General features: G+C 34.4%; 1 protein-coding gene across 1 annotated transcript in view; it reads left to right on the forward strand.

Moving 5' to 3' along the window:
- MME (membrane metalloendopeptidase) overlaps positions 1-17636 on the forward strand; it is a 66336-nt gene that overhangs the window by 12129 nt on the left and 36571 nt on the right. Inside the window, exons 2-8 of the mRNA XM_015816618.1 lie at positions 2252-2421; positions 5497-5532; positions 13305-13466; positions 14611-14691; positions 15772-15858; positions 15961-16079; positions 17218-17283. Coding sequence (XP_015672104.1) covers positions 2262-2421; positions 5497-5532; positions 13305-13466; positions 14611-14691; positions 15772-15858; positions 15961-16079; positions 17218-17283 — 711 coding nt within the window. The 5' untranslated portion in view covers positions 2252-2261. The remainder of the gene's footprint in view (positions 1-2251; positions 2422-5496; positions 5533-13304; positions 13467-14610; positions 14692-15771; positions 15859-15960; positions 16080-17217; positions 17284-17636) is intronic.

Below are 17636 nucleotides of genomic sequence, written 5' to 3' on the forward strand. Positions count from 1 at the left end.
TTTGTTTTACTTCCAATTTAACCTACAGCTCCGATATTTCTTTGAGGTCTCCCATCCAAATATTAACCAAACCTCTTCCTGGTTAACTCTCAAGTCTGGAGCAGGCTTCCCATTTGCCTTAATTCTAACCCTAACCTACTGAGATGGTTGGATACTAGTAGAGTAATAAATTAAGAACTTTTTGAAATACTAGATTGTTGTCAACGGAAATATAAAATAAATTAAAGATAAGAATCAGAGGCACAGAGATATAGTTATCAATAGTTCCCTTGTTTACAGTCAGAAAGATTCAAGATTTAAAGCTCCCCAGAGTTATCTGGAGGTAAGATGGATGGCCTATAAATTTTATAAATAAATAAAGTGGACAAAAGAATTCATAGTATTGAACATTGTAAGACTGAGTCAGAAACAGAATTGTGGACATGTGATAAATATGTAAATGCTAAAATGTATAAACTTATTGAAATTTGAAATAGAAAAAACAAATGAAAGTTTAACTGATAAAGTGGGTTAAAATTTATTCCACTTTAAAATAATATATAAAATTGAACAATGAAAAAAATGTAGCTGAAAGGACTGAAATTTACACTATGTCGTAATCTTAAAGAGTATTTTTATTCAGTAACTAGCTGTACCCGGCCATGCGTTGCTGTGGCTCAGTCTGGTTAAATGGAAAAGAAAGAAAAGAGAAAGCACACGTTTCTAATATGTTTAATTTCACAATGCTTGTGGGTATACAATATTTTTTGTTGTTCCATTGTCTGTGCATCAATTCCAACGCAATGTCACACGAAATAATTAAATCAAAATGAAAATAAATCGAAATCTATGAAAATTCAATTTAACAATGCAATCGGAAACATTGAAATGGAATCGTAAAATTGGAAATTTGGAAATTATAAATGGATCGTAAATCAGAAACATTGAAATGGAATGGTAAAATCGTAGCGTGTGTTGCTTTTATGTCCAACAGATGGCGCTGTTTTTCAAAAAAGCATGTTTTTACCTGTCACAGGTGTGACATCTATATAATATAGGTATATAAAAACACGTGCGTATTTGAATGCAACATTGTGTCAAAATTTCAAAGCAATCGGTGAAGAACTTTCGGAGATTTAAGATTTTGAACAAACGAACATTTACATTTTTATTTATATAGATAGATGTACCATAGCTATATGTTACCAGAGAAATTGTCTAGAATGTATGCTTCAAATTCATGTTGGAAACAAGAAGGGGCATCTTATCAAGTTTGGTGGATGTGTAAAAAAGCTACTGATTCACAGATTTTTAAAAATTAATATACAATTGAAACCAGAGGTTTTTTTGGGGACTGATGGATAAACAGCTGGAAAAAAGTCATGGAACTTTTTTTTAATACATGAAAAGTTCAGGAAGATCATTGTATACATAAAGATTCAGGACTAGGTACAATTTACTGTAGGAAAGGTTGATAAAGATTATGGCTAAAATTTATTTGATCAGAGAAAAAACAGTATCTACATTCATTGCTGGCATGAAACAGAAAAAAATGAATTTGTGATTGTTGGTTTTGATTATTAGAATATGTAGTGACCATAGAGTAAAAGGTAAATTTATAAACTTATAATTGTACTTATAACTGCTCTAAAGAAGATCAATATGTACTTCTTTGTATCTTTGTTCTTTCTTTTCTATTTTCCTTTTATTTTTCTTTCTTTTTTACACTTTTAGCTTTTTCTTTGATTTCTTTTTCTTTTCTTTTATTACTTTGCATTAGTTTGTATTACTTTTATTTACCTTTTAAAAGCTCTATAATAAAGATTACATATAAAAAATAAATTAAAAACTCTGATATTAATTGCTAAAAGGATCTGAAAATTGCTGAGAGGCAAAATAAAACACTTTTGTCCATTGGCAAAGGATCAAAGATTGAAAGGTTAAGTTAATTTTTATTCAAACAGAGCTGCATTTCACTTACTTATGATCTCTTGTACCACTGGACTACAATAAACAGATATGTGGGCAATAAAAGCAAACTGACATTTGTTTTTAATCCCTTTTTAGCCTTACTCTCTCTCTGTGTAAGAGCACCATTATTCTGTGGGTTGTAAGTAGCAAAAATACCTCAACTTATTATGTTGACTGGTTCTTTTTTTAAATAACACAGTATTTTCTCTTCCTCATTAGGAAAAAAGTGACTAAGAGGAACTAAAGATTTCCATTCTTCTACCCTTTCAGTCACTGGGTTTTGTCTTCTTTTTCTTGCCAGACTCTAGGTTATGGCTAAGTCAGAAAGTCAGATGGATATAACTGAAATGAATTCCCCAAAACCAAAGAGAAAACTGCACTGGAGTCCACTGGAAATTGGACTTGCTGCTGTAGTGCTGCTTCTTGCTATAGTGGCCATCACTATGATCATTCTGTATGCAACCTATGATGGTAAGTAGGAGCCCCTCCCTAAACTTAAAATGTCAGTAACAAAAATTTAAAATATTATATTATAAGAAAAGAGAGAAAATGTCAATGAATATAATTTTCTAGAAACAGATTTGATTACAATACCCCAGGCAGAGCAATTTGATTAGAATGATTGAGCTGTAGAAATTTTAGCTACTAAACTAGAAAATAGTTCAATATTCTGTTGTGATGTAGTATGGTTAATGGCTAAAGGGTAGGACTAGAACCAAGAACACTCAAGGTCAAGTCCAACCATAAATATAGAAACTTACTGAGTGATTTTGGAATGATCATTCTTTCTTAGCCCAACCTACATCAAAAGGTTGCTGTTGTGTGAATAAATGAAGAGAAATCTTCTGTAAGCATGTTTAACTTCTTGGAGAAAAAACAAAATATGAATCTAACAATTACAGTATATAAAATAAGTGTCTCTTTTTAATATTTAAATCTTAAAATCTATGCTTTTATTTTTAATAATAAAACTTTCTGATTGATAGATCTTTATTTGAGTCGGGCATCTCAAAGACAACTAAGTAGTATTCCATCATCAAGTAGAGAGTCAATGTAATATAGTGAATATAGTTATATAGTGAATATGTCACACTCTAATTCCCATGTTTGAGCTAGTCATTCTGTATGCAAGACTGCTCTTGTAGCAATACTGTAAAATTGAGATCATTCCCCCCCGCCCCAAAGAGCCATGAACTCTGCAGAAAAAAGGATGGATAATAAATATTGCAAATATTAAAGAATATTTGCCAACATAACACTAATATTCTCCTCTCCTGCCTTCTTTGAGTGTTAAAAATGTAGAGGAGTGTTCCACTTATCTATATTGCTTGCCACTGGAAAATGCTAATTAAGGTGAACTGACATTTTTTAATATTTGAGTTTTATTTACTAACAAGATAGGTTGAGCAGAGTAGCAACATGAAGGTAAATACTAAAAATGCATTTCAGGCACTTAGAGAAAGTATCTGACCTCTAGACAGATCTCTTTCCGAACTTGTTCTCTTTCTTTGTCTCCTTATTCATTTCTTGCCTAACATTTATCTCTCAAGGAGTGCCTATTGTTTTCCATTGGCTTTGTCCCTTCCCTCTGGGTGGTGGAGAGAATAACCCTGAATTATTTATATTTCTGGGGCTACTTCCTAGTCTTTTTGTAACAGAAGATGTGATAGGTTATTTTACCACTGACTAGTAAGGGGTATTTGCTGCAATTATTTTATATTCAAATTCAATACTACATTATTTCTTCAGAAAAAAAACCCAGCCATTAAAAAAAAAAATAACATGCTTAACACACTTAATTCAAATTCTGTTAGTCATTTCCTTTTCACTATGATAAAAATATTTCCTTTCTGCAGCTTTAAAATTTGTTTAGAAGACATATATCATATCTATTTTAGCATTTTAATTTTTTCTTCTTTCTATCTTCTGGCAATAATTAGATTATCCTTAGGTCCAAATAATCTAGTATTTTTCATAATTTGGTGAAGTTTAAGAATATGCATTACATTAAAGTGATTGGGTGGCAGAAAAGAGTTTGAGTTTTATTTTTTTTCTAATAGTTACATTACGGAAAGGATGTTCACCTAAGACATTTTCAGTTCCCTTTTCATATAAATTGCTTGTGCTACCATAACTCAGAGATGAAATATTTCTTCCTTGTCATCTGAAAACACACACATGGAAACAAATATCAGCAGTTCCAATTTCTTGTCATATCTCATCACTTACTTGTCCTTAGATTAAGCTTGTCTGTGTGGACTGAAAAAATGCAGGTGACCATTAGAGGTCAGAAAGACACCAGCAAGCTCCTACCAAGGGGTCAACTGGATTATTTTCAGCCCAGATCTGGCAGCTGAACCCTAAGTATCTCAAAGCTCTTTCTGTAGATAGATGGGATTTTAGTTCCCCAAACAGTCCTAAAAAATCAGTAAATATAGGGTTAGCCACATACTTCCACCCACACTCTAAACATGTCTATTCTGGGTATCTTTTTGTCTCAGAGAGGTATAATAATCCATATTTGTAATAATCTGTCTTGCTGCATGAGGGACTTCAACCCAAATGTTAAAATTTCCAATCATAATGGCTCTCAGTAGGAAGCAGTGAGAAGGGAAGATCATAATGAAATAAAGCCTCTCACTTGTCTTTTCCAATAGCAGTGCTGTCATCATTAATAAAAGGAATCCTGAAATTGTTGAAAAAGTATTGCTTCCTCAGGACAAATGCCATAGATTTAAAACATCTGTATACCACTTCTCATTGAAAGTCTTGAAGTGGAAAAATTATCCATACCTTTTTTCTGACCCCAAATCTAACAATGGACAATCAAAAGGATTGTCAACTCTCAATAATTGTTTTGTCCTCAAACCAATTCCAACCCTTCTTCCATACAGAGTTTTAATTTTTGGTCTAGCATGTTTCCTTCCTCAAGTCAGGTGCAGATATGATGAAGAAACAAGTCTTTACCCTCTCAGACAATAGCTTTGCATTCATGCATCCTGAGAACTTCACTTTCTCCTGTCCTGATTTTGGTATACTTATTTTATATTGATGAAGCTTCTATTTTAATTCTTTGTGTCAGAATAGTGACCTAGTACTAGGACAAGCCCAAATGTCTTGAAGAAGCCATATTTTTCAAAGCGCCTGAAGGCAGGACAAGGAGCAACGGGTGGAAGCTAACCAAAGAGAGAAGCAACCTAGAACTAAGGAGAAACTTCCTGACAGTGAGAACAATTAACCAGTGGAACAACCTGCCTCCAGAAGCGGTGAATGCACCAACATTGGAAGTTTTTAAGAAGAAACTGGACAGCCATTTGTCCAAAATGGTATAGGGTTTCCTGCCTGAGCAGGGGATTGGACTAGATGACATCCAAGGTCCCTTCCAACTTTATCATTATTATTATTATTAAGCAGATGTCTGCATTATATAAATAGACACATTTAGTTTACATCTATTAGGGATGAGTCTCAAAATTTTAAGCACAATGACGTTAATATGCTTTGATAAAAGAATTAACATCCTAATCCATCTTTTTTTCCCCCCAGATGGTATTTGTAAAACTTCAGACTGTATAAAATCAGGTAAGTTAGATAGAATGTCTCCATTTCTTTTACTACATTAATAAGGACTTTCTGAAAATAATGTATCCCAGAGACATGAGCCAGTTTTTTGTACCTCTGTTTTACACTTCCACTCTGTATGACAATCTGCTTTTGAAATTCAGAGATGTAACAATACAATACCACAGTGGAAACTGAAGAAAGTAACTGCAGGTAAGCAAACTCAAGAAAGATATATTTATCACAAATCCAGAATTGTGAAGTTCTATTCCTTTAATTAAAAGCAAACACAATAATGGAATCACCCATAGCTGTACAACATCAGGCTTTGTATTAGAGCACTCCTAAAATTAACGGACCTCTGCGAATACAGAGTCTTGTGATGAGATATTAATAAATTTCCCTCAAACAGTCTTGGTCATCCGATGAAATATCTCTATAAAATGCCTAAGGTTAAGGGAAGTGGGCCTAGTGATTCAAAATGTGGTGGTTTGTTTGTTAATGAGAATATGTGACATTAGATGCTGCCTCAATGGCATAGCCATAGACTCAACCATGCTGATTGAATCAATCTCTGAATCTCCAGATGCCAAGGTTTTCCTTTTCTGGTCTGAAAATTATTACAGATCATTTCATAGGGAAGGGGAGGAAGGCTTGTAGTTTTTCTCTGCTTATATGATTAGCTTATTAAAATAACTCTTAAAGTACAGTAACTGTGCTGATCATTATGTTAATCCTAATCGTGTATAGTCATGTAAATAATTTTGAAAACAAGTTGGTAAGATGGCAAAATTGAAAGGGGGCAATGTTCATTAAAACTTTGAAAGGCTCAGAACAATATCTATGTTTTTAGCAGTTTGTCAGAGATCCTACAAAAGGGACATATTTAGCTTTTATAAAGGCATAGTAGAAATGTGTTCCCAGTGCAAAGTTAATTAGGCTAGGGCTCACTTTCTTGCTGCGCTTCAAAAGCATGAGCAAAACCAGTTGATGATCCTACTGCAGTGTGATAAGAAACATGTTGTTAGTTGCATTGACAACTAAGACCTTTTCTTCCCACCTCCATTTAGATTGAAAGCAATACTTTTAGTTTTGTGCATTCTCAGTGGTATATACAAGGCTGATTCAGAAGCATCCATGGGAGGGGGGAGGGCTGAAAAAAACCAAAATGGCAGCTACAAATGTACCAAAAAAAAATGTATAAACAAGGGACAGGACTTCAACTGACTGCAGATGCCCCTGGTCTAATCAATTACATCTTGCCAAGATGTCATATGCCACATGATTGTCAGGGATAACCTCTGAAGGAGAAAGAAAATAGTGGCAAATCATCAGCAGATAAAGACTACAATCACCAGTGCTAAAAGCAAATGAACACAAAGGTCAAAGATTTCCTTTGTATAGCTGACCCAAATGAAGTATTTTGTCCTCTCACCTGTCCAACATAATGAGCAGTTTTAAATTTGCAGGAATACCTTTAAACTGTTTCTTTTCTATGTTACCTTTTCTGCCCTGACAGGCATGGCAAGGAGATGGGGTGGGAGTGGAGATGGGAATTCACCAGGACACAGCGCATTAACTTTTGAAATATTTAAAAATATATTGTCAGAATTCTTGGTAAGAGACAGAAATTAACAAGAGAAACTAGTGGGTTTTTTTGTACTGCATTGAACCAGGACAGTTAAAGACTTAGTTGTCTAGATGACAATGTTTGAAACTTTGTTGGTGTTAATTGTGGGAGGGGGGGGGATTATGACACAGAATACGAACCAGCTAAGTTGGTTAGTTTAAGATTCATTGTATTATGCAACCCAGAATGTGAGTTAATTAAGCAACAGGGATAAGCACTGTGAATGCAGTCAAGTGCGTGATAATGATTTTTCCTTTAAACTTTCGCTGCACATTTTATAGTGTTGTGATTGCACAGAATTCTGATTTGTAAGAACAGAGATAACATAAAGGTCAAATATTATCTGAATAGCACAATTGACTCCTGTGGTGTCTTGCATGCTATTTATTAAAAAGTGTTCACTTATCAAGATCAATGTTTAATAATTAAATTAATATTTGCTTTTCAAAGTTTCTAGTTAATAAAATGTTTTATTGCCCAAGACCAATTAACCTAGAGCAGAATCCTAAGCTTACTTAATCAAAATACTTTTTAGTTGCTGAATCATTTTCCTGAGGCACATTAAGGAAACTGGACTTTCTTATATTGAAAAAAGTGCTAAATAACATACTTTCCTTGCACAACCATCATTTACTGGATGTTTTAAACGGATTAACTATTTGCAGTGGTATAAACCTATGTTTATATATTTATTTTATTTTTACCTCACCTTTATTATTTTTATAAATAACTCAAGATGGCAGACATACTTAATACTCCTTCCTCCTCCTGTTTTCCCTCCAACAACAATCCTGAGATTGTTGAGAAAAAGAGACTGGGCCAAAGTCGCCCAGTCAATTCTCATGCCTAAGGCAGAGCTACAGTCTTCTGGATTCTAGCATGACTCTTTAACCACTCTTGATATAACAGATTTGTGTCAGATTCCATTCTCTGGGAATTCATGTAATTGAAGTTTTGTTTACATAAATTAGGTAAATTAAATGTTTCCCAAAAATAAATACTGTGCTCAAAAATGAATTTTGATAACTGACTGTGACAATAATATCAGGTGTTTATGATCCTCTTTTGCAGTGCTTTCTTTGTTAAAAAAAAAAAAAAGGTGCCGGAACTCACACACGTTATACAACCCGCCTTGCCTACCCTGCAAGGTTCCATCCAAAAATGGTGCCGGAACTCTGTTCTGGGCGTTCTATGACACACACACACACACACACACACACACACACACAAAAAAAAGCCCTGCTCTTTTGTATTTCGGAGAATACGAATTGATTTTAAAAATAGCTTAGTTTGCAAATATGGTCATTAAAACTATCAAACCAACAGCTGTGAGTGAGTGCATTTCTGGTTAACGATATACAGTATCTGCACTTTCTGCTTGGTCAATTGTGTCCCCCATCTTTCCCTGCAACAGATGTCATCCTCCCTTACTCATAGCCTGTTGCAAGTAAAACCACACAGTCTCTGCTGGTTTCGATTTTTTTTTAAAAAAATGCTCTTTTCTCATCAGAGCAGATGTTCTTCAGCAGTTCTTTGTTCTGATCTTCTGGTAGCCTCAGCTCCAACTGACTGCAGTGTTTGTCCTCTTGCCACCCCTCAGGGGCTTGTCACTGTGCTATGTAGATAGTCTCCATATGTTTTTATAGACTTGCAGTTGATCCAGTGATGGCAAGTTAAGTCAGTGAAACTTTTCTCACCCCTAGAAACTCATGTTTCATTCAAATCTTACATCTTTTAATGGACATCCAGCAAGGCTTGCCTTCCCTGCGTGGACAATAAGGACAAGAAACAGGGGATGAGCAATCAGATCTTGCAATGACCATAGTCCAGACAGCAGCGGCTCAGGCTTGTTAGTAACCCATTTCAGTCCATACTGGAATTCTTGAAGTTGGCCCAAGAAGCAGTGGGGAACAGCACAAGACAGAATCATCATAGGCTAGAATGGAGAATTGTGCTAAGTCTGTTTTCTCCTAACAGCAGTTTAGGAGCATACCCATAAGCAATTTGATTCCAGAATCCTTGAACAATGCTCTAAGTTTGCAGAATGAAACAAAGGAAACAGATGGATCTCTTAAAGATTTGTGAATTATAAGGACAACTGTGCAATGTCAGGATCAAAGGTCATCTTGCAGAAAGGGGAAAGATTTGCTATCAAGTCAATGTTGATTCTTCATGACCACATAGATAGATTTACTACACAACAATCTGTTCAGAACCTCAGGTCTTCTATTAATGCACTCATTACTACTGTAACCGAGTCCATCCACCTTGCTTCTGATTTCCTTACCTTCTACTTTTTCCAGCAACAGAGCTTTTTCCAAAAAGCAAGGTGTTCACATAACATATCTCAAGTAGGATAATTTGAGCCTGGTCATTTTTGCCTTGAATAAGAACTCTAGATTGATTTATTCAATGACCCATTTGTTTATTTTCTTGGCTGTCCATAATATTCATAGGAACCTTCTCCAACACCAAAATTGGGGGGGGAGGGATGGACGAACTATTTTCCAAAAGTAGGTGGGCAGGGACAAGACAATAACTATATTTGATTCAATTTGATTTACATTTAATTAAAATTAAATAAAATTAATAAAATTACCCTCTTAATTCATCTAATTATTTCATTCTGTCATGTTAAAAGTTACAACTTGATCTTGACTTTGGGAAATTTGCGTAGGGTCATGTGATACTTAGATTTTAAATTGTGAACCTCTATTTTGGAACTTAGACAACCTCAATGGTACTTAGATATAAACAAAGTTTACAAATAAGTTTAGAAGAGACATCCATAATATCACACATCTGTTGTGATATTATGGAAAAAGGAATTGAAATCAGATTTTACCATTACTCAGTTAATCAAATCACCGCAATGAGAGTTAGTCATGTGGATGGTGAAGTTTGAATCTCCCCAAGTATTATAATTTAATAATTATGTTTTTAGCCAGCTGACTGCCTTACCTTATGTAAGTCCATTAAAACTGAAAATCTAGTTTGCCATATGCTGACACTAGTTAAACTCTGAAGTTTGAAGTGGGTTGCCACACTTCTTCAACTTGGAGAGGTTGTATAGCAGTGACATCCATGCTGTAATATACACTATTGGGAAATCAGTGAGTAAGAAGGAACAGATAGACAGATAAGTCTGTCTCCAATCTTGTCATTGCATTATGTAGGGACTGTAGTTGTTAAATTCAAGACAACACATTTGCTACATCACATCATATACAACATATTATTACTCTAATTATTGTTTTCAATGAAACATGCTTATTAATTTTAATTTAAGTTAATGGTTATGAAAATGGTTTTATGGAAACCAGCAATAGGTCTAAATAAAAAAAACCCACCAAAACAAGCTACACTGCTTGATGTAGTAGATTAAGGCACAAAGTCTTCATAGTTTAGTCTATGATTTATTTTTTCTTTTTAACTTTGTGGGTGGTAATTAGATTGGTAGATTTAGGTGCAAACATACAAATGACTACTAAATAAAAACAAGAAATTAAGAGTTCTTGGTATCTCATTGCTGGGATTTTTGCAACCAAGCATACCAGTCTTAATATTTAGTATATTAAGTATGCACTATGTCTTTAAACCTATCCCAGTCTCTATAGTAATCTTCTTCCCTCCTCTTGATCCATGGGAAACCCAGTTGTGGGCCTGTATTAAATATTACCAAAACATAATTGGTTTATTGATTTAATACAAATGAGAAAAAAATGCATCTATGGTCAAGATTCACAGACAAGCAAACAGTTTGGGGAGCAGGCAGATAATAATATGTTTTATGTCCAGCCATATTTGCTTTTTCATAACATCATCAGTCTTCAGAATTACATCTCTCATGCATCCAGGAATGATCTGCTAACTTCTCTGCTTTGTCAAACCTATATGTTGAAATGGCAAATTTAGGCAATATGGGACTTTCTACAGTCATAGAGATTCCCTTCATACATTAGAATTCTAATCTTTCTGAAGACAGATGATGTTATGAATTGTGCAGGGTCCCCAAAATAAATAGAAATATCTCTTTCTTAACATATGAAAGACTATGTAGTTAACAGTCAGAAAGTGACAGAGACCATATATTTAGGAGTGGAAGACTCTCTGATAAATATTTTCTTAAACATGTATTCTTCAGAGTAGGATTATTTAATGTCTTGACAATGATCAAAAATAATTTCATTGCCTTCTCTGATCAGTTATTGATTGTGCTCAGCAGCTTTCTATTTTATTTATTTCAACGTTAACAATTCCTATTCTATAACCTAAAGGTATGCCCCCCCTTTGATCTGTGTTATGTGAAACTAAATCCAATAACTCTTCCTTCCAGCTAACTATGCATAAATTTCTGTTATGTAGAACAGATTTGTTAATTTAGCTTCCCAAACTGGGAAAGATGTTTTTGGTCTATTAAGTTGTTGTTTCCCCCAAAGAAAAACAGGTTGATGAAGATGTTTATGGTGGGCTTCAAGCACAAAGAAACCTTTGTGGGCTGTTCTATGCATTTCAGTATGACAAGCATTTTTAGGTTTATTCAGTCAAAGAATTAAGACCCTCTGAGGCAAGAGGCGGTTCTCTGTTGCAGATGCTTAAAAGAGATGAAGGGAATGTTAGCTTGATTTCAATAGCACTTTCTTCTGCTCCTCTGATTCATGAGTAATTATTTGGAGGAAAAAATAGTCTTATTTCTGATTAAACATGCTATATACATTTGGCTACAGTATGAAGACTCTTGAACAAGAATGAAAACTCTCTTTAAGTTTTCTTGTTCAACCTAAAGTGAATGAGGACTAAGAGAGAAGCATGCACAGATATTAGGAGAAGGGCCTCTAATATTGTAGGAAATATGTGCTTTAGTACTGATTTGTGTATTATCATTTGAGTATAATGTTTAAACAGAGTTAATATTATACATTTTTATGGCTAGTCCAATATCCAGACATTTCATCCAGATATTCATGCAAGCCTCATTACATGTCCTTGTGATGCATTTTTAAAAAAATATCTTCCCATTTTCAGAGAGAAAATTGCAATATAATTTACATCTTATTGCATTCATTACCTCAGTGAAAGAATATAGTCCTTAGTTGTAATTTTAAAGAACATTGCCATTCAGAAAGGGGAGCTTCATCTTGACAATTGGAATCTGGAGGATAAAGTTAAATAAAATTTCCATTAGGCAACATCAGGTTACAATTCAGAAGTGTCAGTATCCTGGTATCAAGTATTTCTCTAGTATTTTTATATTGAATTATATGATCATAATCAAAGAAATAGCCAGGGAAGATAATAAATCACATAAAGTAACATTAAATAAAATAAAACAACAATACTATTATGCAAAACCAAAACCAAAAATTAGAAAATAACCAAGCAATTAAAACAACATATAAATACACAATGGCAGAATAAGATAAAAGGCTGAGTTCACATAACATATTAAGCTGTGCTTTGTTGAAAAAGCTACAAACGGTGGATTCACAATATGCCCAAACTAAAATAAAACCTCTATCTCTCACTTGAGTGCAGTAGGTGAAGCCAAGTCTCATGGACAGCTATATGTGACAGTTCAGAATTGGTTTGTGCTTTTTGGCCTATACTGCAATCTCATACAAACAGGTATCAGGAAATGTAGTGTGGCTTCAGGAAAGGGACTGTGGTGGTAGCAGCTTTAATATCTCTAGCATTTATAGGGCAATCCCTGGCAAATAAAGATATATATATAGAGAGAGAGATAAACATGGATAAAAACATGGATGTTAATTTTCATTCTCCCTCAGATGAAGCGGGTTTTGTTTCAATCAACTCATGTTCTTGGAACAGAATTTTCTACCTACCCAAAATATTTAACTTAGTGTGAAATTCAGATGTTATTTATGGCAGTCTACAAATCTGTATTTCGATAAGTTCTATTAGTTGCAATAATACTGTCACCCAACTAACTGTGCTGTTGTACAGTGGAATTCTATATATGTCTCTTTAAAAGTAATTGACATTCAGTTAATACAGCTTGGCTTAATTCAAACACTTGAGGGTTACAACTGCTCATTACAAAATTAAATCTGTATTAATGCTATTGTTTTATAACAATAAAGATAAATGTAGACTTAAAAAAATACATTACCCTCAATATGTCTTTATTTATGTTTTATGACAGCTGCCCGGATCATTGAGAACATGGATACAGCAGCAGAACCTTGCAATAATTTTTACCAGTATGCTTGTGGAGGATGGTTAAAAAAGCACATTATACCAGAAACAAGTTCCCGTTATAGTAATTTTGATATTTTAAGAGATGAACTAGAAGTTGTTTTGAAAGGTCAGTAGTACAAATAAGTTACTTCAACTTTTGAATCATTTAATTTTTTTTGTTTTTTTATATAAATACCAATTTTGTGACAGAATAGCAAGATATATATTCTGGTTTATCTCAATCTCAAAGATTTGCTAGGTGACATGCAAGTTTGTAAGGTCATACATTTTTTTGACCAAGAGTAAACAAAAAAGGCAGAGGAGATAATGCACAATAGTAGATCCCAACAATGTGGGGCTGAAAAAGCCACAACCAAAAAGAACATCCCCAGCTAACAACCACATCAACAGTGGGTCAAGAGTAAACATATCTGGATGATCTTGGTCTCGTTTAGTGGGACAGACTCTGCATTGCATTCTGGCTCTTGCGTCATTTGGCTCAATGATCCAGAAGGGGTGGGCAGTTGTCCTAGAAATTAGAAAGAAAATAGTTAGCTTAACAAGTTAGTCCAAACTGGTCAATCTTACAGTTTATATTTAGATATAGACAAATAAGGACTATATTAGAAGTATCAAAAGTTGTCAAATTTGATGAGAATCAGACAGATAATTTGGGAACAGAGACCCCATAAAAGCATTAATGGAAATAGCATTACATTAGTCTTAGGGTGTTTACAGAGGGACAAAGCAAACCTCCCAAAAAGAAGAGAATCTGTGGCAGAAGAAGTACCAATTTCTAAACTCTGCTGGGTTTGCACTGACCAGGTTAAAACATACAGTAGAAAGTGGTTTTTTTTTTCTTGATTTTGCTTCTTTTATTTTCCTTCTAATAGGGCCTATAGGAAGGGAAATTACATTGGTGCATCTAAGAAAGAAGGATCAAACTCCTTGGAAAGCACCTTTTTAATTTATCCCCTTACAGTAAAAGGCAGCTATGCCTACAGAAAGTTGCTGCAATACACAGGGGAACTTTAGTGGTGGCTTTCTCTTTCTTCAAATAAGCCTCTGCTTTCACCATGGAAATTTAGTTCATCATTCTACCAGAAACTCTTGAGTTTGGCCTATAACCTTTGAATTCTGATCTCATTAATTTTTTTATGAAGTTAAAATGAGTGAAGTGGGTATCATTATGTGTGCTTCTGCATAAAACCTGTAGAACATAACCTACATTATGTATCATACTTGGTAATATATATCTTTATCATTTTCAGATGTTCTTGAGAAGAAAGACAGTAATGATATAGATGCTATTGCAAAAGCAAAAACACTCTATAGATCTTGTATAAATGAAAGTAAGTTGCTTGCTAAATTACCACATTTAAGAGTAAAGAATATAACCTTGTTCTTTCTTTTGTTTATTTGTTTGTTTATTGGTCACCCATCTTACCTCAAGGTAACTCTGGGCAGCTTACTGATATTACTTTTTAGTTGCATTCTTGAAACTACTTTATAGGCACCATAGTATGCTTCGCACATTTAAATTCAAGTGTATGAGGTTAGTATCAATTTATTGAATTCTGTACGTATTTCTTAATCAATTGCTTCAATTCTTGAGATGAATAGTACAGTCAACTAATTTAAATCTACTTTGTAGATACTCTGTAGGAGGTCATAGAAAAAACTGATAGAATGTAAATAAGTTGTTTCCATTTGTGGCATCTGTAAAGGAAATGGCTAGCAAAAAAAATCTTGGAGAAATAATGTTATTCACAGTAGATATTACTGATTCTTAAATTAACAAGTCCTATTTACAGTACACTACTGTAAGGTTTGGTTTAGTTTAGCTTCGGTTGGATTGGTTTGGTTTGGTTTGGTATGCCATTGGAACCCAGACGTTGTTCTATAAGCCTCCCAGAGACCCTATTGTGAGACTGGCAGTTATGTCTGACTGACTGATTGAATTGCTCTTTTTGAATACTTTGCACAACTGTACAATGTTTTCTAATGCCACATAGGATGGGTTCAGTACTTCTATAAGCCATAACTACAAACCAAAATTACTATCTTCCCATTCATCATAAGTGAGAAACAAATCATTTTATAGCTTAGGTCATAAACCATAGACCATAGGAGGGAGGGGATGTGACATCATATTATGTGAGTTTTTTTTATTTCTGTGATGACATCATAACACGTGTAACATTGTTGTGACTTGTGTCACTTATGAACCTATTAAATCATATTCTGTGAAGGCACCGAAGGCTCAAGTTACTTCCATCTATTTGTTTTTGTCCACCTTTTCTTGTGAGATATGATTCTGCAGAAAATGTTTGTTTGGAAATACAGGATCATCACCATACATTATTGTGATAATTGAGTGGTTTAAGAAGCCTGTACCTGTAATTAATGGAATTCATGTTTATTTTCACAAGCTGCCATTAACAGCAAAAAAGGGAAACCACTAATTAACCTAATGACCAACATTTCAGAATGGCCTATAGCAGCAGAGAACTGGGACGGTAGGTGAATTCAGGTTATTTATTCATTGTAATTTATAAATAGGAAAGGGGAAGTTAGAGTTATTTTTATCCAACACTGACTATATGATTTTATTACTTTAGGCTCCACGTGGAGTGCAGAGAAATCCATTGCAGAGTTAAATTTTCAATTTGGGAGAAAAGTCATCATTAACATGTTTGTTGGTACTGATGATAAAAACTCCTCACAACATGTACTTCATGTAAGTTTGTCATTCTTGGAAATGTCTAAAAATGCATTTGTTCTCACTGGCATGGTTAGGGAAACTAGGGATTTTAAATTTAAATAAAGATTTGTGTTGATTCATATAAATAACACATCATCCTACTGTGAAGTCTTCAATATGGCTCACAAGCCAGGGTGCAACAGAACGGTAATGCACATGTAAATCCCATTTTATTTCCATTAAAAATGTTTTGCTAAACATGTCTTATACAGTCAGGATTCATTTCCTTTGATAATTGAATTTAAATAATTCTGCCATATATTGCTTGATTGTGTATGCTTAGGAAAAATAATTAACTTTTCTAATTTTCAATAGAATCTGCCTGATTAACCTACCCATTGATTCTGTGATCCTCAATGATGGAATCTCCATTAAGATTGATGTTCAAATTATTGTAACAGACTAATAATTACAATGTGTGCAGGGTTAGGAATATGCAGCCAATAAAGAATAGTAGCCTTTGTGGATACTTGGTAGGAGCCAAGGGATAAGCTATTTGCCCTATATTCCTTTTTCTTTGTTTTTGGTTCTATATAGCTTTCTTTCCTCCCATAAAAGAGCAAACTGAAATAATGCTATATCTTCTAACTGCTAAGTAAACATGGGAATATCAATCTGTAGTCACACCTCTATGACGGTGAAGTTCTTCTTTTGATTGTGTCTTATGACATTTGCTACTAAGAATACTGAATCCCCATTTCTCCTTTGTCACTCTTAAGCAGTAATGGCTTATTTCTATTTCCACAGATGCTTAGTAATTGAACACTTATTTTCTCTTATAGGAAGTATAGCAGAGTGAAACTTTTATGTCTTGATGCCACCATCATATTTTCTTTTTCTTGTCAACCACCCACAGTTGTTGGAAATCAGGCAGGGTTCCCATTTTAGTCTTCCTGTCTCTCTCCTCCTCTCCCTCCCTCCCTCCCTCCCTCCTCATTTTCTCTCCAAATTTTTAGCTTTAGATTCTTGTACTTCAAAAGTCTCACTTTAGAGGCACTTTGGGGAAAAATTGAATTACTTAGAAAAAGGTAAATATCTCTGCTTGGTAAGTTCTATCTGCTGACAAATTGTTGTTCTATTTGTGACCTGATTATTTTTAAATTTGGTTTTGTAGGTTGATCAACCAAGATTTGGACTTCCTTCCCGTGATTACTATGAATGCACTGGGCTGTACAAAGAGGTATGTGCAGACTTAGGAATAAGCAAAAGTTCCCTGCAAAAAGTTAGACTTTCAAACAGCCTAATTGCTGACAAATTTGGCAGCTTCCCTGAGCAGTGCCTTCATTAAATTCTAATAAAAAGGCAAAAAAGAAAATGAGTATATATGTATGTATATATATATATGCAGGTCTTGGCGTATTCGGGTCTTTTCCCGTGTAAGATTGAGAGCATCTTGGCGATGTTTCGACGAGGTCCCACTCGTCATCTTCAGGCTGGGGTCTTCAGCTTCGTGCCTGTGCGAGCAAAGTTTGATCGGAGCTGCCGTCTCTCTATAAATACTGGTGGGGGTGGGTGGAGTGCTGGCTTAGTTGC

The sequence above is a fragment of the Protobothrops mucrosquamatus genome, unplaced genomic scaffold (genome assembly GCF_001527695.2).
Source record: "Protobothrops mucrosquamatus isolate PMUCROS unplaced genomic scaffold, P.Mucros_1.0 scaffold470, whole genome shotgun sequence".
In the NCBI taxonomy this organism is placed as follows: Eukaryota; Metazoa; Chordata; class Lepidosauria; order Squamata; family Viperidae; genus Protobothrops; species Protobothrops mucrosquamatus.